Source organism: Sphaerodactylus townsendi, linkage group LG04 (genome assembly GCF_021028975.2).
Source record: "Sphaerodactylus townsendi isolate TG3544 linkage group LG04, MPM_Stown_v2.3, whole genome shotgun sequence".
In the NCBI taxonomy this organism is placed as follows: Eukaryota; Metazoa; Chordata; class Lepidosauria; order Squamata; family Sphaerodactylidae; genus Sphaerodactylus; species Sphaerodactylus townsendi.
In genome coordinates, this window is record NC_059428.1 from 150,944,484 (window position 1) to 150,972,442 (window position 27,959).

General features: G+C 48.9%; 2 protein-coding genes across 4 annotated transcripts in view; one reads left to right on the plus strand and one right to left on the minus strand.

Annotated features, from left to right (window-relative positions):
* Nucleotides 1–4,595: 4,595 nt before the first annotated feature.
* BRAT1 (BRCA1 associated ATM activator 1) lies at nt 4,596–17,803 on the minus strand. Its single transcript, XM_048495571.1, has 14 exons — nt 17,666–17,803; nt 16,749–16,896; nt 16,393–16,547; nt 15,261–15,408; nt 14,428–14,800; nt 13,536–13,655; nt 12,646–12,737; nt 12,279–12,397; nt 10,757–10,943; nt 9,142–9,215; nt 8,622–8,724; nt 7,215–7,313; nt 6,166–6,347; nt 4,596–5,521 (listed from the first exon to the last, which is right to left on the minus strand). The coding sequence occupies exons 2-14, from the start codon at nt 16,873–16,875 to the stop codon at nt 4,793–4,795; spliced, it is 2,508 nt and encodes an 835-aa protein (XP_048351528.1). The 5' UTR covers nt 16,876–16,896; nt 17,666–17,803; the 3' UTR covers nt 4,596–4,792.
* A 1,108-nt stretch (nt 17,804–18,911) lies between these two features.
* Nucleotides 18,912–27,959, plus strand: part of IQCE (IQ motif containing E) — a 28,135-nt gene continuing 19,087 nt past the window's right edge. For 2 of the 3 annotated variants that reach the window (XM_048494942.1, XM_048494944.1), the window contains exons 1-5: nt 18,912–19,129; nt 22,649–22,696; nt 23,916–23,958; nt 25,032–25,169; nt 26,712–26,846. In XM_048494942.1, the coding sequence (XP_048350899.1) occupies nt 19,076–19,129; nt 22,649–22,696; nt 23,916–23,958; nt 25,032–25,169; nt 26,712–26,846 (418 nt within the window). In that variant the 5' untranslated portion in view covers nt 18,912–19,075. The remainder of the gene's footprint in view (nt 19,130–22,648; nt 22,697–23,915; nt 23,959–25,031; nt 25,170–26,711; nt 26,847–27,959) is intronic. The other variant, XM_048494943.1, reaches the window with a different exon arrangement.

The following is a 27,959-nucleotide window of genomic DNA, read 5'->3' on the forward strand; positions in this document are numbered from 1 at the left end:
AGGTTGCAGAAATTTGGTTCTTGCTGCCGAATACAGCGGAGCCCCCACTCTGGACCACCCACCGAGCTTGAGCTGCTGAGCTGGATTATAGCCCGATTTGCAGGCAATCCTATTTCCAAAAGAAATTGCTCTTATCTGCATCCTACCGGCCTGGTGCTTACTCTGTGATTTAAGAGTCAGGCCATTTTCAGCCACCCTGGTGGCTTGTCAGGGGCTTCGCGTTTGCCCTCTCATAATTAAGCCGTAGGCAGGGCAAGGTTCGGATTGATGGGTCTTCTTAATTCAAGCCCAGTGGCTTATGCTGGCGCCTGGGGAATTCCGGCCGCCTGAATAGACACCGTGTCGTTTTCCACTCCAGGATTTCTTAATGTGATTATGTGTCTCACTTGCATTGGTAATCAGGGACCGGATCCTGCTCTCCTTGAAATGGGGCTGCAGAAGGGGCTGAATCCTGGAGACGTAGCTGTGATTTTTTTCCCAGCCCGTCCCTAGGATGGAGCCTTATTAAACGCACTAGGGAAATATGAGGAGGGGGCGTGTGTGTGGATTGCGAGTCTCTGCAGTCGGCTAAACCGCTTGATCTTCCTTTCTTGGCTGATGTTTTGAGGCCACGCTTTTCAAAAAATCTAGGTCTCGTCAGTGGAAACCACTCCTGCCTGCTTTACCCCTTTTCGTCGCCATTTTCAAGCAGTTCCAGGCTTCTCTTTCAGACCTCAGCATGTTTTCCAGCAGTCAGCACCAGCCAGAGATAGGCCAGACTCTTGTCAATTTTATTGTCGCCCCAACCACCCTGCAAGGTAGGCTGTTCTGAGAGCAACCTGTCCACGGTCACCTGGCAAGCTGCCATGGTAGAGCGGGATTCAAACCTGGTCTCCTGGATCCTAAACTCTGTCTCACCAAAAGAAAAAAACAACATAATTGTAACTATTCACCACACATAGGACTGTTTTTGTTTTAGAATGCTCTGTTTGGGTCCCACTGCCTACCTAGTTCTGTCGGGTAGGCGCTTGGGCACATAAGGAGCATTGTAAAACAAAGTCGATCCAGCAAGTCGTGAATAAAGGTACATTTTTTTCTTTTGTTGAGACAGAGTACAGTCTGCCTCGCAGCTTTGCATAATGTACAGAGGTGTGCAGTTTGTCAGGGGGCAAACCATGGCAGGCCGCCAAAGCCCTATTCTCCTCAGCTGGATATGGGGTATGCCCTCCCCTTCAAGCACTGCTGCCTAGCCAGAAGGGGTCCCCCCCCACCATGAAAGATGAGATTCTCAAAGACATCTGTGTGAAATCTCAGCATATTGACAGCTGTACATGTAAGAGAAGCCAACAGAGATCTATTTCTGTATTCCCTTGCTCAGCCACAAATGGGAGGCAGACGCTTTCTTGGGAGGAAAACTCCTCTCTGATCTTCTCGTCTGATTAGTGACATTGGCGTAGGTTTCCCTGTGGTGCCTCTCCTTGCCGTCAGTTCTTTTCTGCACCGCTGACCAGGAAGAGGGGTATGCGGATAAGCGTGGACTCAGATCTCTCTTGTCCACTTGCAGCCTTTTCCCCCAGCAGCTGTCACAGGGACTGTTCTGCAGCATTATGTAACACGGACAGTGCCCTTGTGTGCAATTTGGCCTCTTCCTGTTCTCCTTTTTTGGGACATCTTCTTGCCTTGGGGCACAGCAGGCCTGAGAATGAAATTACGCCCACCTGCCGTTGCCGCTAAAACCTTTGCACGGGATGTAGAAATGCAGGTGTTGCCCATGCAAAACCGATTCCTTCCAGAAAATTTGATGTGTGTCGCTGATGTCTAACATCTACGTCGGTCTCCTTAAAGCACGGATGCACGCCCTTCGATAGCTGCCTACAGGGGACAAGAACAAAAGTCTCTGGGCCCTTGATCAGGAGGCCTTGCTTAGATTTTGTGTCAGCAAGACTTGTGGCTGGTTCTTCAGCCAAGTCACCCAAGCAGGGCCAGCGGCAAAGCAGGAAGTAACTGGAATCGCTTCCTGGACTTGTGACCCTACTGGCTGAGTCTTCACTTGTACCTGGCTGTTGGTAGTCCAAGTCCAGGTCCTGGATATACCTGGGGCAACAAACTAACTCAAACCTGGTTCTGGGCTGACAGAAGACACAAATAATTCAGGGTTATAGAATGTGTAAAAATATGGCAACAATCAAAGAAGGTAAAGGATGTGACCACCCAGCCCAACATTGTAGTGGATACTAGTCAGATGACATCTTCAGATGCTTCCAAGTAGGACTCAAAGACAGTAGTGGCGTAGTGGTTAAGAGCAGGTGCACTCTAATCTGGAGGAACCGGATTTGATTCCCCACTCTGCCGCCTGAGCTGTGGAGGCTCATCTGGGGAATCCAGATTAGCCTGTGCACTCCAGCAAATGCCAGCTGGGTGACCTTGGGCTACTCACAGCTTCTTGGAGCTCTCTCAGCCCCACCTACATCACAGGATGTTTGTTGTGAGGGGGGAGGGGAAAGGAGTTTGTAAGCTCCTTTGAGAAAGGGGGGATATAAATCCAACTCCTCCTCCTCCTCCTCCTCCTTCTTCTTCAAGACCATTCTCTTTTGTTGGTCCCCAGACTGCCCCTGAACCTGGAGGATTGAACTCTGTAGCTTGCTTCCAGCTGTTGATAATGTGATCTGGACGAATGGCACCAGCCAAGGCTTTGGGGGACTACAAAATCTATTATCAGTTGCACATATTTTTGGAAGCTGAGCATCTCCTAGTTGCCTCCAGTGCCCATCATAGTGGGACAACAACAGTCTCATCATAGCGGGATTTTTAAGTGCCCTGATGAAATATTTATTATTGCTATTATTATTAGTGTTCCAATATGTGTTAAGAGAAACAGTGAAGCGTGAACAAAATCTTGAAAGCACCATGCAGCTGTTTTTCACATACTGTAGCCGCTTAGCAACCGTGCCCTGCTTTATAGGACTTTAATTTTTAAAGAAAAGAATTCTTTTCAGCGGCCTGCAGATCAAAGACCTGTCCTGCTACTTAAGGAAGTAGCTATGTGGTAGCGGTGAACTGCCTCTCTGATTTTGGTCAGGATCACATGTCTGCATTCATCATTTATACGACCCGCCTTAACTCCCCAGATCTCTGGTCCGCTTGTCTCACAACAGAAAGTTCAAAGCGAAGCTTCCAAAAAGGAGGAATGAGGCAGGGGCGGCAGCGCGGAGGTGTATAAACTCATGAAAGATGCAGAGAGAGAAAACGAGAACTCTCGGTCTCTTACTTGCATGCTCTCTTCCTGCCCACTGATGGAAGTAGAGTCTGGATAAGCAGAGAAAGACTCCTTTACACAGCAGAAGGCTAATTCGCCTGATTCAGATCCGTGGTTTGCGATGAGATGGCTTTTGGGGAAGACTTGGCAGATTCGTGGCAGCTACGGGACGTGGCAGCTAAAAGCAATCCCCATATTGAGAAGCTGGGTACTTTTGTAATATCAGTGGTTTGCAGGCAGGGAAGACCTGGCTAAGATACCTTCATTGCCGCTGCGTGCCAGAGAGAGCCCCCGCAGGTGCCGGGACAGAGTTTGCAAAGACTTGTGTGTCAGGAATTCTGCACAGAGTCGGGGACAACGCTGATGTTCTATACAGGTAAATAAATACCTTCCCAGGATTTTTGGGGAGGAAGCTAGAACCGTCAGGTTTTAGGAGGAAACTGGAACCATCGGGTCCTTTCTGTATCTGCTTCTTGGGACAAGACATTTTGGTACTGGGCCTGGAAAATCAAAACAGCACCTTCTACGCACTGACTTGTATGTGGCGCCAGCCAGCACGAAATTTTCAGAGGCAGACCTCCCGGAGGCACACTGCAGGTGCCCGTGAGCACGCTCCCTTGTAAGAAGTTCAGGTAAGCAAATGTTCAAGACGCTCTGTGAGTTAATAGATCTTCCTCCCATTGTGTTCCAAAAGCACCACCTTATTCACTTCACTGATACCCTGCTTTTCTCCCCAATGGGGACCCAAAGCAGCTTACATAATTCTCCCCCATTTTACCCACACAACAACCCTGTGAGGTGAGTTAGGCTGATAGGGCATGACCAGCTGAAGGTCACCCAGCAAACTTCCATGGCAGAGTGGGGATCTGATCCTGGAGGGTCCCAGATCCTAACCCAGCACTCAGACCCCTACACCACAGTAGATCTCTTACCTTACAACTTGCTACATCGTAATAGCTTAAAATATTCACCGGGTTACAAAAGGAAGAAGAAGAGTTTGGATTTATATCGCTCCTTTCTCCCTGTAAGGAGACTCAAAGGGGCTGACAATCTCCTTTCCCTTCTCCCCTCACAACAAACGCCCTGTGAGGTGGGTGAGGCTGAGAGAGTTCTAAAGAACTGTGACTAGCCCAAGGTCACCCAGCTGGCATGTCTTAGAGTGCACAAGCTAATCTGGTTCACCAGAGAAGCCTCCACAGCTCAAGTGGCAGAGTGGGGAATCAAACCCGGTTCTCCAGATTAGAGCACACCTGCTCTTAACCACCACGCCATGCTGGAGACAAATACTCTTAAAAGATTTGGTATCCTGGCCCAAGAAGATGCATTTTGGGCCATGAACACTGCGTGAGTGAAATCTAACTGCGTCAAAATAATGTTTTATTAGTAGCAAAAGAAACTCCCACTATGGCAAATGCCTCCTGGGCCCTCTGTCACCACGTCTTGTTCCTGTTCAAGGAACTTGGTCGGCTGGCCTCTATATAAGCAAGCAGATCAACCCAGAAGAGACCACTGGGGTCGAAAACTTCCCTCATTTCTATGCCAGGAGCCTTCAAGTCTTCAGTAGCAGTCGGCTTCATTCTCTTCCACGGCCCCTCCAGCAGAGACAATGTCCTGCAAAAGGGACTGGGGGCTTTTCTCCACGTGATCGCTGCTGTGACCCAGAGCCCTCTGCAACTCTTCGAGGTCCACCGCCTCTAAAATCAGCAGCACATCCTCCGGAGTCCCGGAAACCGTTTCAGAAGAATCTTCTCCAGGAAGTCCCAGCACGCAAGCCGCTGCAGTCCTCCAGGTCTCAAACAGCGGAGTGTTCCCTTGCCGTTCGAGCCTCTGCCCTTCATGTTGGCTGCGGCCTACACAGAGCTGCAGCTTCACGCCCGCGAGGATCTCACAGGCTTTGAGCGCCACCGGCCTGTCGCAGTCCCCCAGAGCTCCAAAGAGAAAGTCAAACAGCTTCACTTGGCAGAAGGCCTGCAGCAGTTCAGCTAGACGGGCAGGCTGGCTAACAGAAGAGGCGCTGGCAGCAGCGGACGGGCGCTGGGCGAAGCCAAAGTGATCAAAGGCCTGAGCTGAGAAAACGCCTGCCAGTTCCAAGCCGCTGACCTTGACTTCCCAGTCCAAGTCTCCCCTGACAATTTGGATCACTTTAGAAACAAACTGTTCGGCTTCGTTCCGGACGGCCTGGTGCCCTTCCTGGAGCCAGTCAATGAAGACGCTGACTGCAGCTCTGCGGGGAAAGCCCTCGGAGTCTGTTGACAAGATTTCCAGCAAGCGAGTGGGGATGCTGTCCTTTGGAACAATGAGAAAAAGAAGAAGAGTTGGATTTATATCCCCCCTTTCTCTCCTGCAAGGAGACTCAAAGGGGCTGACAATCTCCTTTCCCTTCCCACCCCCCACAACAAACGCCCTGTGAGGTGGGTGAAGCTGAGAGAGCTCCGAAGAACTGTGACTTGCCCAAGGTCACCCAGCTGGCATGTGTTGGGAGTGCACAAGTTAATCTAGTTCCCCAGATAAGCCTCCACAGCTCAAGTGGCAGAGTGGGGGACCAAACCCCGTCCTCCAGATTAGAGTGCACCTGCTCTTAACCACTACACCATGCTGGCTCTACACCAGTACACTACAAGCTAGCCATATACCCCCCTCTTCTGGTCACGATCATGACTTTTCATTCTTCCCAATGCACATTATGTGAAACAAGTATTTCCTTTGTCCTCCATTACACTGAGAGAATTACAGTATGTAAGCATGAAAAGGAAGAGCAGAGAATTGGCCATTTGCTGGAGTGCCTAATTTGCCCACAGAGCTGGGTGGCAACACTTCCAAAGAGCTTTCTGATAAACCCACAGTCCTGGGGAAACTCTGGGGACACTCTGCTTTCTCGTCTGGTGCTGGGGTCAGGATGTAATGGTCCCTTGTGTGTAAAAACACAGTACCTCATTGTGACTCCTGTTATGATCAAGGCTGGGCACCTTCAAGCCGGAGCTGGCGATCAAGGAATACTGGCCCAAAGCTTTCACGGCGCTGGCTCGGACGTAGCTCTCTGGGTCATCCAGAAGGCCTTCAGCAAGTGTAACTACTTCCGAGGTGGACAGGGCTTGCCAAAACCCCTCCTGCTCTGTGGAGATAGAAGGAGAGGAAGGAGATAAGCCTCCACAGCTCGAGTGGCAGAGTGGGGAATCAAACCCGGTTCTCCAGATTAGAATGCACCTGCTCTTAGCCACTACGCCACGCTGGCTCTTGATCTGGTTGGATGGAACAGCAGTGCCAAAAGTCATGGCCAAGAGCCATCAGAGTGGCTCAGTTGGAGGCAAGTTGCCTCTCTCTACTGTTAAGGGTGTCTGTTCAGGACAGATGGCCTCAAGGGAAACACTGGCAGTGAACAGATTCTATTGAGCCTCTGGGCAAAGCCCCGTGTTCCTATTCAGTGCATGCGGTCAGGAAACGTGGTGTGAATATTAATACTAATGAAGCAGTGGTCAACTAGCAGCCTCTATAACTTTTTATTCAAAACATGACAGGACAAGCTGAACTCTCTGACCCCACTGTGCGGAGACAGACGACCTCTGTAAGCAGGAGGGAAGGCGGCATGGTGCAACCAGCCCAAAGTTGTAAGAGGCTAGAAGGGTCTATACTTGGAGGGGAGACCACCAAGGAAGGCTGTGCAGAGGAAGGCTGTGGCAAACCACCTCTGCTTCTCAGTTGCCTTGAAAACCCTTGCTGGGGTCACCATCAGCTGGTGCTCTTAACTCACTTCCGGCCTCTCATCACTTGAATTTGGGCTATATGTAGGAATAGGCTGGGGAATTTCATTCTTCCTCTCCAAATCCCTCCCCTGATTTCTTAGCCTGCCTTTTCCTTAGCCTGTTGTAAAGATGTATGTATCCAGCCATTTAGTGAACTGTAATGGACAGCCGTGCTTAGTGCTCTCCCCAACGCTGGATTTGTACTCAGGGGATAGAACAGGGATGGTCTCCATGCGTACCTTTCAAGTGCTTCATTGCCAGGGTGAAAAACTCCAGAGCAGAATCTCGGACCTCCCAGCTGGGGCTGCACATGCGTTTCTGTAACATGGGCATCGTATCTACGAAAGGCAAGGGAGAATACTGGACTAGCCACGGAAAGGCTTCACAGGAGGCTGTCCTAGGCGTACGGAACAAAACGTGGCCCCAATGGCTGCTCAGAAGGGAAAACACAGAGAATTCCCCCGTCTAAGATGCTCTGAACTTCGCAAGGAAAGAGCAAGATATTGTTCTTTTAGTGTATCCGTAACATATTTCATTCATCATGGCTCTCAAAGCCGTCGGCAACATCAGTCTGTCTGAGAACGATGTGATTTCAGCACCAACTTAAAGGGCCACAAGATTTCCAGCATTTATTTGATGTATTTAATTCATTCATGCCCCACTATTCCCCCTTCACGGAGACCTCCTCCGTTGTATCCTCACAACAACCCTGTGAGGGAGGTGAAGTTGAGAGGGCGTGACTGGCTGGCAAGTTTCCACATCACGGGTGGGGATTCCTGCCAGGGTCTCCCAGATGCCCGTCCAACGCTCATATCCACAACCCAACACCGGTTCTCTCAGTGCAGTCAACGCTCCCTTCATGGCATACCCTGGAAGTCTTGTTGGTGTCTGAGGTGCTACTGATTCAAATCTTGCTCTTCTACTGCAGGTGGACATGGCTCCCCAACCTGAAACTATGGGATAGCCACGGAACCCTTTGTGGTCTTTCCAAGCCCTGGGCCAGGTACTTTCTGAGCGCTGCTACCTGGCTGGCCTGAAAGAATCTCTACAGTGGAAAGCAAGACAAGACCACGTCTTTCAGTGGTTTTTAAATGCCGCCTTTCCACCTGCTCTCCGCCCATAAACCAGAGTCTGTGAAAGAAGAAGAAGAGGAGTTGGATTTATATCCCCCTTTCTCTCCTGTAAGGAGACTCAAAGGGGCTGACAATCTCCTTTCCCTCCCTCCCCCCCCCACAACAAACACCTTGTGAGGTAGGTGGGGCCGAGAGAACTCTGTAGAGCTGTGACTAGCCCAATGTCACCCAGCTGGCATGTGTTAGAGTGCACAAGTCACATTATCTGGTTCACCAGATAAGCCTCCACAGCTCAAGTGGCAGAGCGCGGAATCAAACCCAATTCTCCAGATCAGAGTGCACCTAATCTTCACCACTGCACCACGCTAGCTCTCTGGTTCCAGTAAAGCGATGGGCCGCTGCTGTTTTCACCGGCTTCAAACCCAAGTCATTGGCCTCTGTATCAGCAGCCATGTGCTGTGACCATGAAAAAGTATGTGGAAAAGGAGTCTAACTCAGCGGGTCAGGATGGCCAGCTGCTTTAGCCATCGCTAGCGGCGATGATTTGGTCTAGACCAGCAACTGTTTCTTTACCTGTGAGGAACTGTTTGCACTGTGGGAAGCCACTGGTGGAACCGGACGTTTCAGAGCTGCACAGGCACCATTTCAGTGTCGCTTGGAAAGCCTTCTTCAGAACCTGAAAAAAAGACACCAAAGCAGAGTTTTAAAAGTTCACTGAAGAAAGTAACTTTGAGCACCTTAACAGAAAAGAACAACTGGAGAAATACATGTGTTTCTTGATTTGTTATTCAGGGACTTCTTAGCCTGGTTTTTCCCCACAGTGGCAGCCAACGACATGAGGGAAACTAGCACACTTAGGGTTGGTTTGCCCTGCCCTAGATAGCCAGATCTCATCGAGCCTTGGAAGCTAAGCAGGGTCAGCCCTGGTTAGTACTTGGATGGGAGACACGGGGACCATCAATGGCAAAACCACCTCTGTTTGTCTCTTGCCTTGAAAACCCTACAGGGCAGCCATAAGTCAGCTGTGACTTGATCGGCACTTTCCACCACTGGGATTGGTTTAAGAACTGCTTGCTGGGTACTGCTTGCTTACGGTAGGACTGGTTTCTGGACTTCGCAGGTAGACGAGAAGGATGTCAAAGACCTCTTCCACGGCCACACCAGAGTCTGCAGGGAGGAAAGAGCACCAAAGAGACACGCTTCAGATTGGATTCTGCCACAAATAAACAGGACTCCAGGGCCAAAAGTTCCGTTGCAGATACGGCTGCCGCCTTCCAAGAGGCAGCTGAGGATCTCCCATGATTACAACTGATCTCGGGTCAACCAAGGCCAGTTCCCCTGGAGAAAATGGCTGCTCTGGAGGGTGGACTCTATGGTACTTACCATGCTGAAGTCCCCTCCCCAAACCCCGCCCTTTCAAGGCTCCGTCCCCCAAAAGTCTAGGCACTTTCTAACCCAGAGCTGGCAACCCTAGAGACAGATGCTAGAAGCCACACATATTGATAGGTTTTTAAAGAGAGGCTGGATGGGTATCTGTCGGGAGTGCTTTGATTCTGTGATCCTGCATGGCAGGGGGTTGGACTGGATGGCCCTGGGGGTCTCTTCCAACTCTAGGGTTCTATGATAGGAAAGAGAGGATCAGTGTGAAAGGCAGCTGTCTTAGCATTCTACCCATTAAACTACATCTCAATTTTGCAGCTTTGTTAGCTCAGGGGGTAAGGTGGGGGTTAAATTTTTGCAATAGCAATATATACTTCATTCATTTATAAACCTACAAATAGTCCAGTTTCTCTCCGAGACTCAAGGCAGATTACACAGCATATATCAATACAGTCCGTATGGGATTTCACTGGTCTGGAGTAAAGTTTTTGATTGCTAAGAAAACACCATATCCCCTAAAGTGGAGGTTGCATGAGGGACTATGGCAGGGGTCCCCAAACTACGGCCCGGGGGCCAAATGTGGCCCCCTGAAGGCATTTATCCGGCCCGCCAGGCATGGCGGCGATGGCTCCATTCATGTGCAGTGGGGGCTCGAGGGAGAGGAGGAACTGGCCCCAACGGCTGTTGATTGCAGTTACATGATGGCACCCCCAAATCTCCATGAATTTTCTGACCCAGAGTTGGAAACCTTACATGTGGCAATGCCTGTTCCGCCCTCCTCTCAGCTACTCCATGTGTTGCTCTCAGGCTTTCTGTTCCGCCTCACTCCCATTGGCATCAGCCAGGCTGGCGAATTGATCACTGGCTGCTAGGGAGGAAAGAACCCAGGAAGATACCTGATCCTGGGTTAGATGGAATGTTTCATTGGGAAAGTTCTGCTTTTTTTTTTAACAGGGGAAGGTATTCCACAGCCTCCCCAATATTTGGAGCCCACCCTGTACTTGACATACTTTGGTCACTGTTCTAAAAACAGACCATGACAGAAAGGCTGAAAGGTGAAATCAAACATTTTACAATCATTTGTGCATAGGAATTTGTTCATAGTTTTTTTTAGTCCGGCCCTCCAACAGTCTGAGGGACAGTGAACTGGCCCCCTGTTTAAAAAGTTTGGGGACCCCTGGACTATGGCCAAATTTCCTGCAACAAACATCTGTCGCATTACAAATCACTGTCGCTTCAGACAAATCGCTAGAGCACCATGCACCATGGAAACCATTCTCACGTTACAACAGAATATTCAAATAGGAGGGGAAGGAAAAGTGACTCACTTGCCCACCGAGAGAGGGCTCCAAGGAGATGAATTGCGGCCTGCTGAACTCGGGAGCAGCCAATTAGGATCCTGTTGATCGTCTCTCCCAAGGAGGAGGCTGGCACTGCGAAGCCTCCACAGACCTGTAACACAGCCACCGTGGAGTGCAGCAAAGGCTTGTGGGGGAAATCCACGGGCAGGCCGGCCTGGTGGGGAACAGATCCTTGTGTTATTCCCAGCACAGCTGATTGATATTTGCAGGGTCGTCAGAACAATTAAAACAAGAGGATTTATATAAAGCACTTTGAAAGTGCTACATACTGATTGTTCATGTCCAGACCTCTCTAGAGGCTTCAAGCTGTGCCCAGCAGGCATCACAGTCTCACAACTTCACTGAACTAGGAACCTGACATGGATTTCCACCAAGGTATCTCTGAAGCGGAGAATGAGTCGCTGTGCTCTGAATCCAGAAAAGGCAGGCTAAAGCATTCCCTGAGTCTGAGCAGGCCCAGGTCCTTGAAATCCTCTTGGGCTACAAACACTCAATGGGTGCCACTCTAGGAATTGGAAAGGTCGCTTCTTACATCTTCTTGGCAGCATAAACTTTGATCTCTACTGGCCTTCTCTTGGAGCTGTCCCAGGTGCTGAAGAATCTCTGGAACCTGCTAACCTGATAATTTCAGCAGCTGGTAGGCCTCCCGCAAGTCCCTTTGTAGCATCTTGTAGACCCATAGCTCGGCAAGAGCAAATCCTGTCTTAGCTGCATGCATAGCTATTCTTCCATGTAACTAGAAACAGCAGAGCAAGCTATGCAAAGCAATTCTATTTGAACCTAAACTTTGGAATAAATGTAAAGATCAAGCTGATCTGTGTATGAACATATCTGGTGCAAACTGTGCCCTCTGAACCAAATCAGGTTGAATTATACAGGAAACATCAGATTACATCATTTGGTCTGACTTGTTTTTGATTTTTTTAATTGAAAAAGTAGATGCGTATCTGTATAGAATTGTACAAGATGCAAATTGTGCCTTCTGAGCCAAATCAGACTGAATTACACAGTCCATATCATACTGTATGATTTGGCCTAGCTCAGAATGTTTTATTGAAGAAGAAGAAGAGGAGGAGGAGGAGGAGGAGGAGTTTGGATTTATATCCCCCTTTCTCTCCTATAGGAGACTCAAAGGGACTTACAAACTCCTTTCCCTTCCCCCCTCACAACAAACACCATGAGGTGGGTGGGGCTAAGAGAGCTCAGAAGGACTAGCCCAAGGTCACCCAGCTGGCATGTGTAGGAGTGCACAGGCTAATCTGAATTCCCCAGATAAGTCCCCACGGCTCAGGTGGCAGAGTGGGGAATCAAACCCGGTTCCTCCAGGTTAGAGTACACCTGCTCTTAACCACTACACCGCTGCTGCTCCTATTTAAACATGAAAATACATATATGCGGTACATGGGCCTTGTTACACCTATTTAAACATGAAAATACATATATGCGGTACATGATCCCCTCCACTGCTACCGTCATCCTCATACTGTACCAGGTGCTGGATCTCCGCAAGATGGGCCAGAAACTGGCACAGAAGACTGATGCACGAAGACCGGGAAGACAGAAGAGGTTTCACAGAGACGGCCTCAGGAAGGGGACAATCCAGGAAACCTGGGGGGCGAAAGGAAAAGGCCACTCTCAATGTAAAACACTTTGACTCCACAAATGGGAAAATCTAAGTTATGCTAATCCAGTTACTTCCTCCAGAAGATGCTTCCAAACTGGGAGACCTCCTCGGTGTTCTGATTTGGGCCCAGGCTCCATCCGGTGCCTGGGGTTTGGAGGTGAAGGGGGGAATCCCCAAGGGATAGCTTGCCTGGCACAGACAATGAGGTCGCTTCCCCAAGGCTGCCTCGTACCTGAGAGCTCAGAGGGATGAGAGAAGGCTCTGGCGATGCAGTCCACCGGCTGCAGCAGGATATGCAGAGCTTGGATCTTAATGGCCTGGGGGCTGAAGGAGAAAAAAGGAGCAGAACAGATCTCTTGTGTCAGGAGGAGATCTCCAGATCCAGGACGTACCGTTGCTACCTCAGCCTGACGCATCCAGCCTGCAAGTGGACCTTTCTCAACTAACAACACTTGTATGATCATTAGCTTTCATCCACTGCAGAGCACATGGCAGAAGGCATCTGTTTTCCAAGCAGCTTCTCCACCCAGGTCCTGACTATACCCAGTTCTGTTCAGCTTTGGCACAGTCAGGATACCCCATGTGCGGAGCCACTGCAGGGCAGGGCAGTGGCACAGTGGAAGAGCACCTGTTTTGCATACAGAATGTCCCAAGTTCAATCCCCAGCTTAGCTTTCAAGATCTGATCAGATTGGGCAATACCATGCCACCTTCTCAACTACCCTCGGAAATCAAGAAGAAAAAGAGTTGGATTTATATCCCCGCCTTTCTCTCCTGAAGGAGACTCAAAGGGGCTTACAATCTCCTTTCCTTCCCCCCCTCACAACAAACACCCTGTGAGGTGGGTGGGACTGAGTTCAGAGAGAACTTGCCCAAGGTCACCCAGCTGGCACGTGTTGGAGTGCATAAGCTAATCTGGTTCACCAGATAAGCCTCCGCAGCTCAAGTGGCCCAGTGGGGAATCAAACCTGATTCTTCAGATTAGAGTGCACATGCTCTTAACCATGACACCACACTTGTTCTAGGGAAGGTAACATACAGTTTGGGTCCATCCAGCCCTGGTCTGACAATAGCCACTGCCCAACACTGCCACTCTTCAAGTGCCAATGATCGTCATTCCTACCACTCCTCGAGTTTCAGGAGCCCCAGTGCTAGGAGACCAGCTGGAGTCGGTTGCAGGCATTTCAGAGCAAGAGCGACAAATTTCCAGAAGCTGCCTTCGAGACAGCTGAACGCAGGAGATCTGTGTGAGAGGGAGAAAAAATTACTCCAGTATGTGCAAGCCCAGAAAGGGACAGCTGTGGAGTCACTCAAAACCCAACAGCTGGCTTGGCAGAAGGAGCCAGCCAACAGGAACGCAAGCCACCTCTATGGTTCCAAGCCAGGCTCCCGACAATTCCAAGTTATAGGACTGCATTTGGACTGGGATCTAGAACAGCCTAAGAGAAGGAGACGCCCCGCCAGTTTTGAAAGCTGTTCCGCTATTTTCACTTGCAAAAGCTGCATTGCATGTAAAAGAAGAAGAGTTTGGATTTATATCCCCCTTACAGGAGACTCAAAGGGGCTTAAAATCTCCTTTCCCTTTCCCCCCTCCTACAACAAACACCGTGTCAGGTGGGTGGGGCTGAGAGAGCTTCGAAGAACTGTGACTAGCCTAAGGTCACCCAGCTGGCGTTTGTTGGAGTGCACAAGCTAAGCTGAATACCCCAGATAAACCTCCACAGATCAAGTGGCAGAGCGGGGAATCAAACCCGGTTCTCCAGATTAGAGTGCACCTGCTCTTAACCACTACACCACAATTGTTATTTATATCCTGTTTCCCTCTCCAGTTGGGAGTCAAAACAGCTTAAAATGTTGTTCTCCCATCCTCTTCTTTCTCACAGGCAGGCTGGGGGCACCATGGTGAACCTCTACGGGTCTCTGGGAGCCTAGTCTGTCTCTCTATCCAGTGTCACACCAGCTCTCAAAGATTAGCTCCAGCCAGCTAACTTGTTGGCAGCTAAACCCTCCCTCACCTTGCCATGCTCAGAAGCAGGTCCACCAGTGAATGTGCCACCTGGGCCGACCACTCCTCCAGAAGGGACTCAATTGTTCTCACTAGCCGTGACCAAAGGGCTTCTGTCCACGCTTCCTGGTTTTGTTCACACACCGTTGTTAGCAGCTTCAAGGACTGGTTGGCACGGGAGGCAGAGCGGGAGCGGAGAGACTCCTCGAGGTGAGCCACAATCTCTTGAGCACACGGCGGCCACTCGCAGTTGTCCGGGCTGAGAGGATGGGAACATTCCGACCGCATGGAGAAGACGAGCATGCGTGCAAGGAGCTGATTGGCCGCCGAGGCGACGAATAAGCTGCGGTCTTCATGCAAGGTGAAGATTGTATCTAGGGCACCTTGTGGGGAGGATGATGCCAAGAATGTTGGCAATTGTTGGGTAAGAGACTGAGCCAAATGAAGGAAAGATTTATCTATCTATTTCACTTATAGATGAAGAGAGATGTCCTTCTCTTGTTCTATTCTGAGACTCAATCCTGGGGCGCTTGCCCAACCAAAAGCAACCCAAGAAGAAGAAGAGTTTATACCCCCCCACCCTTCCTCTCCAGCCTGCATCAGGGAAATAGCATCCCTTCGCACTGAGCTTCGTCCCACTAACCAATTCCTTGGATTGCTGCCAAGAGCTGTTCGTTGAAAACAACAAGCAAATCCCAAATAGTTTCTTGGCTCTGGAGGGTTAACAGGGGGCAAATTCACCCTGGTTGCCAACCCCCCCCCCCCCCCCGGGCCTGTACTTTTAACAACCAGCAGCCACAGGGATGCTCAGCTAAAAGAAAAGCACCGAACAATGATACTCACCAGAGTCACATAACAACTGGAAGGCGCCGGAGTGGTGCAGCATGTCGTGAGCGCCTTGCACCCAGCCGCTGCGCACAGAGGAGTCTTCGAACAAGGCGGTGCTGAGAGGCCTGGCTTCCCCAAAGGCCAAGTCTACAGCTTTCTTCTGCTGCTCCCGAGAACAGAAAAGACACCCGAGTTGGTTATTGAAAGTTGGCCAGTTTGCTCATCTGTCATTAAGACTCTCTAATCCTTTGAAAGGGGGGTTGTACATTCCTTTTCCGCAGCAACCTTTCAGGATGGGCAGCTGCACCAAGAATACCACCCTGTGCAGAAATTCCAAGCTCCAAGCCCGTCCATTTCAATAGGTTTAGATGGACTAATTCTACACAGGATATGCACTTTAAGACGCTTCCTCCTCTGTGAACAACCGCACAGTTAGGGCTGCCTCAAAAGCCATCCAGCAGAGAAATAAAGATTAAATAAGAACCTCTGGATTAGACACTTGTGTTTTGAGGCTGTTAGGGTTCTGAATCTTCTTAATAACAATTGTTCTGTGTACAGGGAAAACTGAAACTATGTTCACTCCTGTGGTGCAATTTTAGAACCATAGAGTTGGAAGAGACCCCGAGGGCCATCAAGTCCAACCCCCTGCAATGCAGGAACACATAATAAAAGCACTCCTGACATAGGTTCATCCAGCCTCTCTTTAAAAACCTCCGAAGAAGGAGACTCCACCACTCTCCGAGGCAGTGCATTCCACTGTTGCACAGCCCTGACTGTCAGGAATTTTTTCCTGATGTTTAGGTGGAATCTCTTTTCCTTCCCCTTGAACCCATTACTCCTGGTCCTAGCAGGACCTAGGAAACAAGCTTGCTCCCTCACCAACATGACATCCCTTCCAATATCTAAACATGGCTATTGTGTCACCTCTTAACCTTCTCTTCACCAAATTAAACGTCCCTAGCTCCCGAAGTCTCTCCTCGTAGCATCTAATACGAAATATCAACTCTGCAGTCATAACTTTCTCCATTATTGAGCAAACATCTCATCATGCTCATGTGTATAGTCGGTTAGCTTCAACTCAGTTGCTGGGTTTAGAATCCCTCAGGACAGAAATATGAGTTTCTACCAGGCAGTAGCCCCGGCTTACCTGGAGGTGCTGGAAACAGCTTTCAGAGGCAGCGAATAATCCCATCAGTTTTAGGACAAAGGAAAGGATTGTTGGGTTCGGCTCCTGCTGTCTCAGCACAGTAAGGATCAACTCTGCCAAACATGGATTTTCCTCTAAGAGCAACAAACTAGATCCTGGAAAGAAGAAAAGTACAAGAGAATGAACAAGGGCTGATTCAAACATAAAGAACTGGGAAAACCATTCCACCTATTATGGCTTTTGAAGAATGGGAAGGAGATAGATTGGCATTCCTTTTTTATACTTTTAGTGCTGAATCACAGCATATAATAAAGACTTCAGGTAACTTGGACATTCTTTTTGTTTAATGAACTTACCAGTGTTGGTTAAAGTCTTAAACCAGTCTAGCAACTTCTCTAGGCAGGTGTCATCGCAAACTGGTTGCCGTGGATCTGCTAGAATGGCACAGGCAGAAGGCAGAAGCTGAACGCACTTTAAGTCCATAGTGCCCTGGTGTCTCTCACCCTGCAATGAAGAAGAAGAGGAGTTAAGATTTATACAAGCCCCACCCCTGTCTCTCATGTAAGGAGTCTCAAAGTGGCTTACAAAGTCCTTCCCTTCCTGTCCCCACAACAGACACCTTGGGAAGTTGGTGGCACTGACAGCGTCCTGAGAGAACCGTAACTCATCCAAGGGCACCCAGCAGGCTTCACATGGAGGAGCAGGGTAACAAGCCCAGTTCACCCAATAAGAAGTGGTGAATCAAACCCAGGTCTCCGTATCAGAGTCCACCGCTCTTAACTGTTACAGGACGCTGGCCCTCTCATTTCCTTAGCAAAAAGAGAAGGAAAGAGAACCAATAAAGCCTCAGTAGTGTGAGCTGCTGAGTTCAATAGGGTTTCCTTTCCAAGTTGTGACAGCAATACAAGCAGATGTAGGGTTGCCGACTTAAAACTGACCATAGATGCCATAGAGCCCACCCTTTAAAGTTGCCGTTTTCCCCAGGGGAAGAGATCAGTTGAAACTCTGGGAGAACTCAAGATCTCCCCTGGGGGCTGGCAACTCTACCCACTGCACACCCTACAGTAGTCCCATCAATCACAGTCCACCTTCCTCCTGAGTTTACATGAACAGACTGTTATCCTGTCGGCGCTTCAGCCTCTCGTAGTACAAAGCAAGTCCACCCATCGAAGTCAATGGGCTTAGAAAGACACAAATCTGTTTAGGGTTCCACGGCCAGGCTTTAATCCTATGCACATTTGTCTCTGTGTGTAAAATGTCCGGGCACACTTACCTAGAAGCAACTTCTTTTGAACCCAATGGGGTTTACTTTCTGAGTAAGCCTTCCTAAGATTGCTCCATTACTTCCCGTGTAAGCACGCTTTCAAGTTAAGGCGGAGCTCTTCTGAAAGGAAAGCAGGGAATCTCATTGGTTCATCTCGTTTTCACCCTGGAGGGCGTGGCCACGAGGGATAGCTGAGCATGCTCAGTGCAACTTGGGCCACAAGCATGCTCAGTAGCTGCCTCTGAAGCCCTGTTCGCTTTGCTTGCCGTCGTTTGGTATGAGATCGCCTTTATTCATAAACGTGTCGTTTGCAGAAAAGCGGCGTTGCGTGGATTGTGCCGGGTGATACTCAGTCGGTATCTGAAGCTAGGACTTCCGTGGCCTCGTCCAAGTTTAAATGCTCAAATAGAGTTGCCAACGTATAGATGGCAGCTAAAGTTTCCCTGGAATTACATCTGGTCTCCGGACTGCAATTCCCCTGGAAGAAATGGGCAGCTTAGAAAGTTGAGGTCCGTGGCATCGCATCAAACTGTGCCTTCTCCAAGCGTTGTCCCGGAATCTCCAGAAATTTAACAAGCTGGAGTTGGCAACCCTAAGCATGACTCTTCCTTCTCTGGGATCGGACCATTAATTGGTCTACCCAGGTCACTCTTGTCTCTTCTAACTCGCAATGGCTCGCCTAGCAGGAGTCGTTCGTATCACCTACAGCTTGAAATGCACCATAGCACGCATAATACTAAAAGTGTTTGCATACATAATTATCTAGTAGGGACGCTGTGATTGTACTTTAATAGGATTCGCGACTATCCAGCTGACACGACCAAGCATATAAAATAATTATGCCTGACATAAAATCAAATAATAAGCTTAAGTAGTAAATTATGTCCTGAGTAAAGGGCGAGCTGTAAATCAAATCTAGGTAGGTAGGTAGGTAGGTAGGTAGGTAGGTAGGTAGGTAGTCCTGTGCAGCATACAATCACAACAGAAGGTATAATTACGCAGCATATAATAATTAACAGTACATCAAAACAATTTTGCATTGATTTTTGTGTACAGAAAATGGCTATTATTTATACACGTTAACACAAAATGAAATGTACAAGAACGCCTCCGAGCATGCGCGGGGCGGGGAGACCTGGCAGAGAACTCCGGGCAAAGCTTCGCCGGTCCCGCGGCGCCAGTTGCGACCACTCGGAAACTGCGCCAATGGGAGCCTGTCCCGCTCAGGCCCCACCCCTCGCGAGTCCATCCGGGTCTTTGGCTCCTTGTTGCCGTGGGGCTGGTTGCCATGGACTCCCAGAGGTGGCCTGCATCGGAGCGCGGCGGCTGCTGCCAAACCATAGTGGGCTACGCGGGCTGAGATGGTGGATCGGCTGCTGGGTTGGTTGGGGACGTCGAGTGCGCGGCCTCCTTCCTGCCATGTCTCAGGGACCAAGCGAGACCGCCACCGAGCTGGAGCTGGAGCTGGAGCTGGTGAGGGCGTGCCCAGCGGGGCTTTGGGGTGGGGTGGGGTGGGGTGGGGTGGGGTGGGGGGGCAGCAGTGTCCAGCCGCCTGTCTCCTGCATACCTACCTAGTCCACCTTACCTGCAGAGGAGGCTTGCGAGGCTCTGCCATCCTCACAACAACCCTGGAGGTAGGAAAGACAGGCTGCGGTGGAGCTCCTGGTCCAAAATCACAGAGGGAGGTTCTTGGCTTTCTTTGCTTCTCTTTCATCCTCACGATGGTAGGTAGGTAGGTAGGAAGGAAGGAAGGAGATAGGATAGATAGATAGATAGATAGATAGATAGATAGATAGATAGATAGATAGATAGATAGATAGATAGATAGATAGATAGATAGATAGATAGATAGATAGCATATATCTATAAAGATAGAGGACTTAGCTGTAGATGCTGTAGATTGATAGGTTGATTGTTCTGTCCCCAAGGCAGGAAGATCCAAGCAGATCAAAGAAGGTACAGGAAATGGTGGATATATATTCAATTCTACTGTCATCTCTTGGTGGAAAAGAGTATAGTCGGATCCCTTATTTGCTAGGGATGAACATCTCTGGTGAACATAAGTGAGATCCTAAGCACATTTACTCAGACCCTAAAGTGAGACCCTAAGCACAATTACTCTGAGATTCTTGTGTGCTCAGAACTGCAGTCATAGACCAATTAAGAGACAACCAGTTATCACTGGTCAATATTTCTTCAAAAGATGTAGGTGGGACAAATGAATACTTCATATGTATATAAAGCATACATGATTCTCCTCCCCAGGCAGTGATTTATTAGTATAACAAGAGATATCTAAAGACAATGGTCATTATATTTCTAATGAACCACAATTTCTCCAGGCAGTTACCTTGTGCTTTTGTAACCTCAGCTTGTGGGTTCTGTGGGGCAGAACCTGGAATGAGTTTGCAACAACAATTTTTAAAAACAAAATGGTTTACTTTCTTAACACATAACATATAACATCAACATTTAACATCACATTTCAAGGTCCTGTTCAGGTTGCAATTTCAAGTCCTTATATTTACAGTCTACTGATACTGCCAAGTCCATTTCTTCTTTGCAAGTGGGTTGGCTCCTGAAGACTCCAAGGGCTTGATGAACAGGATCCAACATGATGAAGGTTTCCAGGAGAACTCTCACCCATTACAACCACAAAAGAAACCCTTAACAAGGTGTTAAGGGCTTATTGAAATCAAGGTCCGAGTCTAGTAGCCTTGTCTCCTCCAACTACATGTCTGCTGCCTCGTGCTGCTCTGAGTCTCTACCCCTTACTGGGTCAACCCATTCTGAGCATGGGGGTTACACTTTCTTAGAAAGCATGCTCAAATGTCACACCTCTGAACTGAAAGAGCTTAACTCCCAACCGACCAGTGGTACCCCTAAATGGCAACTGCATGGCTGAAAATTTTTCCTTGCCTTTGAAAAATGGACGCAAAACCATCAAAGGGCATGTTTACTTTTTTCCCTGCACTGTTTTATTTAAATATGTCCCCCTTCTCAACAGAGACCTGAAGTGACTTACAAGTACATCCTTCTGTTTTACACTCACAACAACACTGAGATGTAGGTCAGGCTGAGACCACATGGCCCAAGATCACTCAGCAACTTTCTGTGGGGAAGCAGAGATTTGAACCTCCAAAAGTCCTAGTGAACCTAGTCCATCATTGTAGCCATTACACCACACTTGTTCTCGTATCTGAGATGCACAATGAGGTAGTGGTGAACTGCACACTGGTCCTTAAGATTCATATTTCATTTGAATTGTCCCTAGTGAAGGAGAGGAGAGAGTATCTGGGAAAGTTTCACCCCATGGGAGATTCATATATCCATTGATTGTCCTGGGTATTTATCTGACTGCTTTCAAGTTACAGTATGCAGTTTTCCCTGTTTTGCAGTCCGATCACCCCTACGGGACGGGGAAGATGTGTTGTTGATCAGATTTTTAAAAGATAGCAAAAATCATTCTGCCAGTGCGCTGGGAGGAATGTGACCTCAGGAAATTAAAAGCTCTGCGGCAGGTTGTGAGGGAAGTCGGTGTCTGCCTGTGCTGAACCAAACGAGAAAACTGCCTTTATTTCTTCATTCATCCCACCTTTCCTGCCAGCCTGGATTACAAAAAACAACAAAAACAAAAAAATCCAAAACTTTTTGCCTTTTCCACTGAGCCAGATTTAGATCTCACTGAAGGAGGACTGGCATCTCTAAAGAGGCCAAAGGCAGCTACGGAAATGAGCCGTGGGGCCCTTCCTTCAAGGGTGACCTATCTGCAACATAATAATAACAATCTCCGAACCGCTATCTTTTCAAAGGAAATGAAAATCCTCCAAATGCTCCTTCTTGCTAATATTAGGAGAGGGATTATAAAGCTCATTCATATACATTTCTGACACTACGGCACAGTTTATAAATTTGGGGCGTCTATTGTGCATGTCTGCCATTCTGGATCTGGCTTCTTTGAAAATCTCAGCACGCACACACGCACACATACACACACAGATTTATATTAAGTTCCTTGTTTTTTTTATCTTAAAGCCTGGAAATGTCCTGTTATATGTTCCATGCTCAGAAACCAGAGCCATTCTCAGAAACCAGAGCGGCAAGGTTTTGGCTTTAAACCATAAAGCTGTTGTTCTTTGAGGCCCGTCCTCAGCTGCCATGACTGTTTCTTTCTGCCGTAGCATGTGTTGCTCAGACATCACTGCCAGCACAATCACTGTTAGCCAGTGATTTACCTGACTTCAGAATGCGGCTGGATACGTTAGTTTGAATATCAGAACACTGGGCCTGCTAACCCTGGCCACCTTTCCATATCCACGTGTCTGCCAAGGAAAGGTGGCATACTGGAAAGTGTTCAGGGCAGGCTCGCAGCTCCCATGGGGTGCTGATCGGACCTCTTGGGTCCACACATTGCTCAGATGAACTGAGAGAGTGAATCGGGGTAAGATCGCCTACAGCTGATCTAGTTAGAAACCTTCCAAAGTGTATTCAGCGAGGCTTCCCCCCCCCCCCCCCGAAAAGCGCCGATGATGGGTTCTTGGGGCGGCATATCGGAAGGGAGGATAGAGCCGTCTTCCGAAGAACTTCAGGGTTGGCTCCAGACTACTTTTTCCATTGGTGGAATGGAACTTTCCCACCTCTCCCCTCCCCAACCCACTTTAGCCCACCGATCCCCACAAAATGCCGCTGCTGGAAGAAAGGGGGTCCTGAAGAACACAGGCTGTACATAACTGGCAACAAAGCTTCTGCCACAGTCAGCATGCTCATCTTCCAGTTGCCACGAGAGCCTTCACGGTTGGCAGCACGTTGGGGTCATAGCACGTGCCCTCCATAAACATCGTTGTGTGAAAATCACCTGCTGCGTTGTACGATTCCTGAGGCATTTCCACTTGGCCCCCGTTGCAGACGAACTACCGAGCTTGGCTCTGACGACTTTCCTCCATTTGTGTGGGTTGGAATTAGTGTTCTTAAAGACCCGCATCTATTCCACAGGTAGAAGAGAGTCTCTCTGCAGCTACCTACGGATCTGATACTGAAACGGTGAGTTTGGCCAGCAACAACTGTATGTAGTTATTTGCTTCATTTACACCTCACCTTCCCCAAGGCGGCTTTCATCATTCTCTTCTCCATGTTATCTGCACAACCTCCCTGTGAGGTGGGCTAGGCTGAGAGTGTGTGATGGTCCCAAGATCATCCGGCAATCTTCTATGGCAGAGTAGCAATTAGAGCCTGGATTTCCAAGATCCTAGTTCAGGGGTAGGGAACCTGCGGCTCTCCAGATGTTCAGGAACTACAATTCCCATCAGCCTCTGTCAGCATGGCCAATTGGCCATGCTGGTAGGGGCTGATGGGAATTGTAGTTCCTGAACATCTGGAGAGCCGCAGGTTCCCTACCCCTGTCCTAGTTGAACACTCTAAGCATTGTATTGTCGAAGGCAGAGCAAGTTCCACCCAAAGCTCTTACTGATTGGTTCCCCACCCTGGGACATGGACAATATATACCCCACTGAACATTCCCTTCTCACTAGACACAGTGTGTAACAGACTTCTCTGTGATACACCTCTGAAGATGCCAGCCACAGATGCAGGTGAAACGTTAGGAACAAGATCCACCAGACCATGGCCACGCAGCCTGGAAAACCCATCACAACCACTGCTGCCACTCTAAGCAATCATGCTGGCAACAAATCACAGAGTTTATGCTGGAGCATAGTTATGCTGCATAAACAAGCCTGAAGCAGATCCTTGTGTACTCAACTGACCTTGGGGTCACAACCCACTGTAGGTATTCAACCAGGCTTTCACCTGGCAGCAGTCAGACCAGGGAGAACGTTCCACAGTAAAGGTGCCAGCACTAGAAAGGCCCTTGCATCATATAAGTGGATTGCATCATGGGTTCAAATTACAAAATAGGTTGCTATGTATGTTTGTACAGAAAGATTGTACAGTCTGAAATAAAAAAAGGTAAAGTTTCCCCTTCAGTCGTATCCAACCCTGGGGTACCACTGCAAGCAGTGATTTCATAGGCAAGCCATTTTTGTGGGGCCTACTAACCTAGCCCAGCTAATTTTGGGCCTTAAGACACCTAAATCATCCAGTTGTCGCTGAGAAAATAACCGGAGCTCCGCTCATGTAAATATTACTGCTGCTGAACCTTTGTTCTCTAGTTTGAAAGGTTAATACTGGCCATTGTCTGTGATGTGACAATTGTGCCATGCCTGCTGATGGATTCCAACCCACCAAAACAATTTCATTTCAGAAGCCGAAGAAGAAATCGTCTCGCAAGCCTCCGAAATCCCCAAGTAAGCCACAATGAAGTCTTCATCTTTAATCGGGTGGTGCCTTCTTATTAGGGCTAATAAAAAATTATTGCGTAAGCTTCCAGGTTTGTCTGAGCCCTTCATCGGGCAGAGTCTGCAAAAATGACCACATAAGGAGAAATGAGGTGGAGTCTCAGGCCCGCTTTAGTCACCCTAGATGCTGAGCCTGCTAACATGGGGTGTTCATTCGTACGCTCCTACAAACTCATGTCTGTTTTGTCTCCTATAAAAAAATACGAGATGGCTATTTTTTCCCCGTTTATAACCTGCCAGTTTTGGCACCCCGTAGCCACTTACAATGCTATGCAATGTTTGAACCAAGAGAATTGCAATTTTAAGAGCCCCAGAAGCTGCTTTTCGTCTTTCCTGCCCTTGAAAAGTTCCCCCTCTGAGTTCAGCCACTCTTGTATGTTCAGCAGGAGTTTGTTATCGCTCGCCAAACAGTTCCAAACCCACCAACTTGCCACAACTTGCCTACACCCACCAACTTGCCTACTAGACACAGTGTGTAACAGACTTCTCTGTGATACACCTCTGAAGATGCCAGCCACAGATGCAGGTGAAACGTTAGGAACAAGATCCACCAGACCATGGCCACGCAGCCTGGAAAACCCATCACAACCACTGCTGCCACTCTAAGCAATCATGCTGGCAACAAATCACAGAGTTTATGCTGGAGCATAGTTATGCTGCATAAACAAGCCTGAAGCAGATCCTTGTGTACTCAACTGACCTTGGGGTCACAACCCACTGTAGGTATTCAACCATGTTGAACCAATGTTCAGCAGGAGTTTGTTATCGCTCGCCAAACAGTTCCAAACCCACCAACTTGCCACAACTTGCCTACACACACCAACTTGCCTACTAGACACAGTGTGTAACAGACTTCTCTGTGATACACCTCTGAAGATGCCAGCCAATTGCCTCCTGTTTCCAAGAACGGCGGGCAAAGAGGCCATTTGGCACCCAGTGACTTGACCAGACATCTTTTTTTGAAACGGAAGTAATGTTTTTCTTTTTTAAAACCAACGTCCTGTTCTCTTTCTCGGCCTTAGAGTCTCCTTACTCCTCAAGCACCTGCCTCCATCCCAAGAAGCCTTCATTCCTGAGATCCTTCAAGGGGGCGGAGAGCAGACGTTTCGACATCCCTTTGGGGAAGGCTTCGAAGCTGTGGCGAGAATCTCTGAGACAAGGTACCCGTCTGGCTTCCCGATCCCTCTTTCAAAGGCCTCCTCCTTGCCTGGGAATAACAGCAGCATCTTCTTCCCACTTGGTGAAGGTGACATTCCCTGAGCTGCGTGGCAGGAGTCCATGGACCATTGCCACAAAGGCCAAAGCGCCAACGTTCCTCCCGCACAACCCTGATCTTTTCTGATTATCTTTGTGCAGGAAGGAGCTGCATTTGCATAGTTCCCCTCTTGGCATAGTGGTTCAGAGCAGGTTCACTCCAATCTGGAGAACCAGGTGTGATTCCCAGCTCTGCCACTTGAGCTGTGGAGGCTTATCTGGGGAACTAGATTAGCACTTCAACATGAGCCAGCTGGGTGACCTTGGGCTAGTCACAGTTCTACGGAGCTCTCTCAGTCCCACCTACCTCACAGGGGAAGGGAAAGAAGATCGTAAGCCCCTTTGAGTCTCCTTACAGGAGAGAAAGGCAGGGTATAAATCCAAACTCTTCTCTTTACTGTCACCACTGGGAGGCAGCTGTTCCCCCAGCTCAGCCTGAAGACAGGCCGTGAGTTGCAAAAATATCAAGAAATGGAGCCCTAAATGGGGAACATGTCCTCTGCTTTTATCACTGACATGCCGGTCACTAACAGCAAAATGTCGTGTCAAAGTGTTTGGCTGCTGAAGCCGTTGGAATGCCTTTCGTTCAGTGCTGAGGGCCAGTGTGCATGAAACAAGGCTGCTCCCAAGCTACTCATCCCCAGTGGGGCAGCACAGTGCCCACCGGTGGGTTTCCTGGCGCCGTTTTTGGCTTCTTCCCCACAGCATGGCTACCCCATGGCAAAGAGCTTTCCCATCAGAGCAAGACAACCCAAAATAAAATGGCTGTCTAGAGGACCAAGACCAATTTGAAAATGGCTGCTGTGAGGTACTGGGGTCAGTCTCATTTCACAGTTGGCCCTAGTACCCCGATTGGCCTAAGTGTCAGGAAGAGCCTTCCGGACATTGTCATGTTAATGGACCTTTGCTTTATTTTTGGTTTTCCACCTTCCCTTGATCTGCAACATGTAGCGCCCAAGTGTCAGCCTCTCTCCTTTCTCTTTCCCACTGGCCTTGAGAAAGCAACGGCTGTAACATTCCTGTCCTGTTCTACTCTGTCTTTGATATGGGGTGAGGAAGAGGGACGGGGGAAAGAACTTGGGGTATAAAAACTTGTACCCAGAGGCAGTTCCTTAGAACCAGCTTTCTGAAGCTGGGCCATCTGATGTCTGTCAGTAAAGTCTTCTTTATTGACACTTAGTACCCCCTGGCAGCCATTTTTGGATTGGCCTGGGCAGCTGTCTTGTGCTGGCACCTGCTCCCTGTTTTCAAAATTCTAAAAGCGCCCACAGACTCAACCAGACCAGGGACACTTAGGTTAAGCAGCTGGGAACAGGCTTGAGTTTGGGCATTTCCCCCCAGTTTGTCTCTTCTGGAGTGTCTGTTTCTACTGGAAGGCTCAGATCAGCAAGTGAAGCAGACAAACTGCAGAAGTATCACAGTCTTGTTTCCCCCTCCCCTTTAAATAGATGCGTGGGTCCGCCAGACGAAATCAGACCCCGATGTGGGCCTTGCACGGTCCGCTCTGTCTGACGACACTCCAGAATATCTGAAGGAAGCCCTGGGCATGAAGAAGCCAAAACATGCTCGTTTTGCCACCAATGGTGAGTTCAGCAGTCTTGTGGGAAACTTTGCTGGCCCTGAAGATATCTGTGTGCTAGTCAAGCGCCATAGCTAACAGCACCATCCTAACCAGTGAATGCTGTTCTGAGCCCATGGACTTAGAAGGGTGTAACTTTGCTTGGGATTTCAGCGCAAATGGTTGAACTACAAACTGGGAACCTCGGCAGAGACTCCTAAGGTGGCTTTAAGCCAGCGGTGACGAACCTATGGCATGGGTGCCAGAGGTGGCACTCAGAACCCTTTCTGTGGGCACGCGTGCACAGAGTTCATCATGTGGTGGGGCAGAAAATCACCCACACCCCCCCCTAGGCTGGCTTGGGCATGATCCTTTACCTGGGAGTAAGCTCGGTTGCTGGCAATGGGGCTTGCTTCAGAGTAAACCCTCCTAGGGTTGTGATTCACCCGTTCGAATCGTTGCACAGTTGCTTCACCAGATTTACTCCTGAGTAACACACGCCTTGAAGCAAACTGTTTTTGTAAACTAAAAGCTCAGTATTCAGGTTAAATTGCCATGTTGGCACTCTGCAATAAATAAGTGGGTTTTGAGTTGCAGTTTGGGCACTCGGTCTTGAAAAAGTTCGCCATCACTGCTTTAAGCCATCCGCTGTCCATGTTCAGCATGGGGATGATAATGTGGCCCACCATACAGGATTGTTGTGAGCAATACTGCAAACAGCACAGAGTAGTCTTTGTAGTAATGGCCTCCTGCCGCATGGACAAAGGAGTGACCTGCTTCCAGGTGGACGAGCGGCCCTTCTCATGAACAAAGTGCAGTGGGGAAAGTGTTCATATCAGTTTTGAGTTTTATATACTAGTTCATGGGAAATTCAGGGAACTGGCTCTCTTTCTGAACCTCCTCTTGTGTCTATAAATCAACTGGGTGGATTTCCACTCCTGTTCATTTGATATTGGGAGCTCCAACTCACGAACACTTCTGTGGAATAAATTTTGGTGGCCTTTAAAGGGCCACTGGACTCCGCACTTCAGTTTGCTGGAAGCTTTCACTTCTGTGTTCCGGTTTGGTGTAGGAAAACGGCACGGCTGGCAGCTAAGCAGGTGGGAACAAGCCCACAGTGCTTATTGCCCCCACAAGG

Coding starts and splice junctions, on each gene's coding strand:
- BRAT1 (XM_048495571.1), bottom strand. CDS start 16,875: ATGGACTTAAAGTGCGTTCAGCTTCTGCCTTCTGCCTGTGCCATTCTA. Junction 10,944..12,278: donor TTGCGGAGATCCAGCACCTG/GTACAGTATGAG, acceptor GTTCCCCACCAG/GCCGGCCTGCCCGTGGATTT. Junction 8,725..9,141: donor GTCCAGAAACCAGTCCTACC/GTAAGCAAGCAG, acceptor TCTTTTTTTCAG/GTTCTGAAGAAGGCTTTCCA.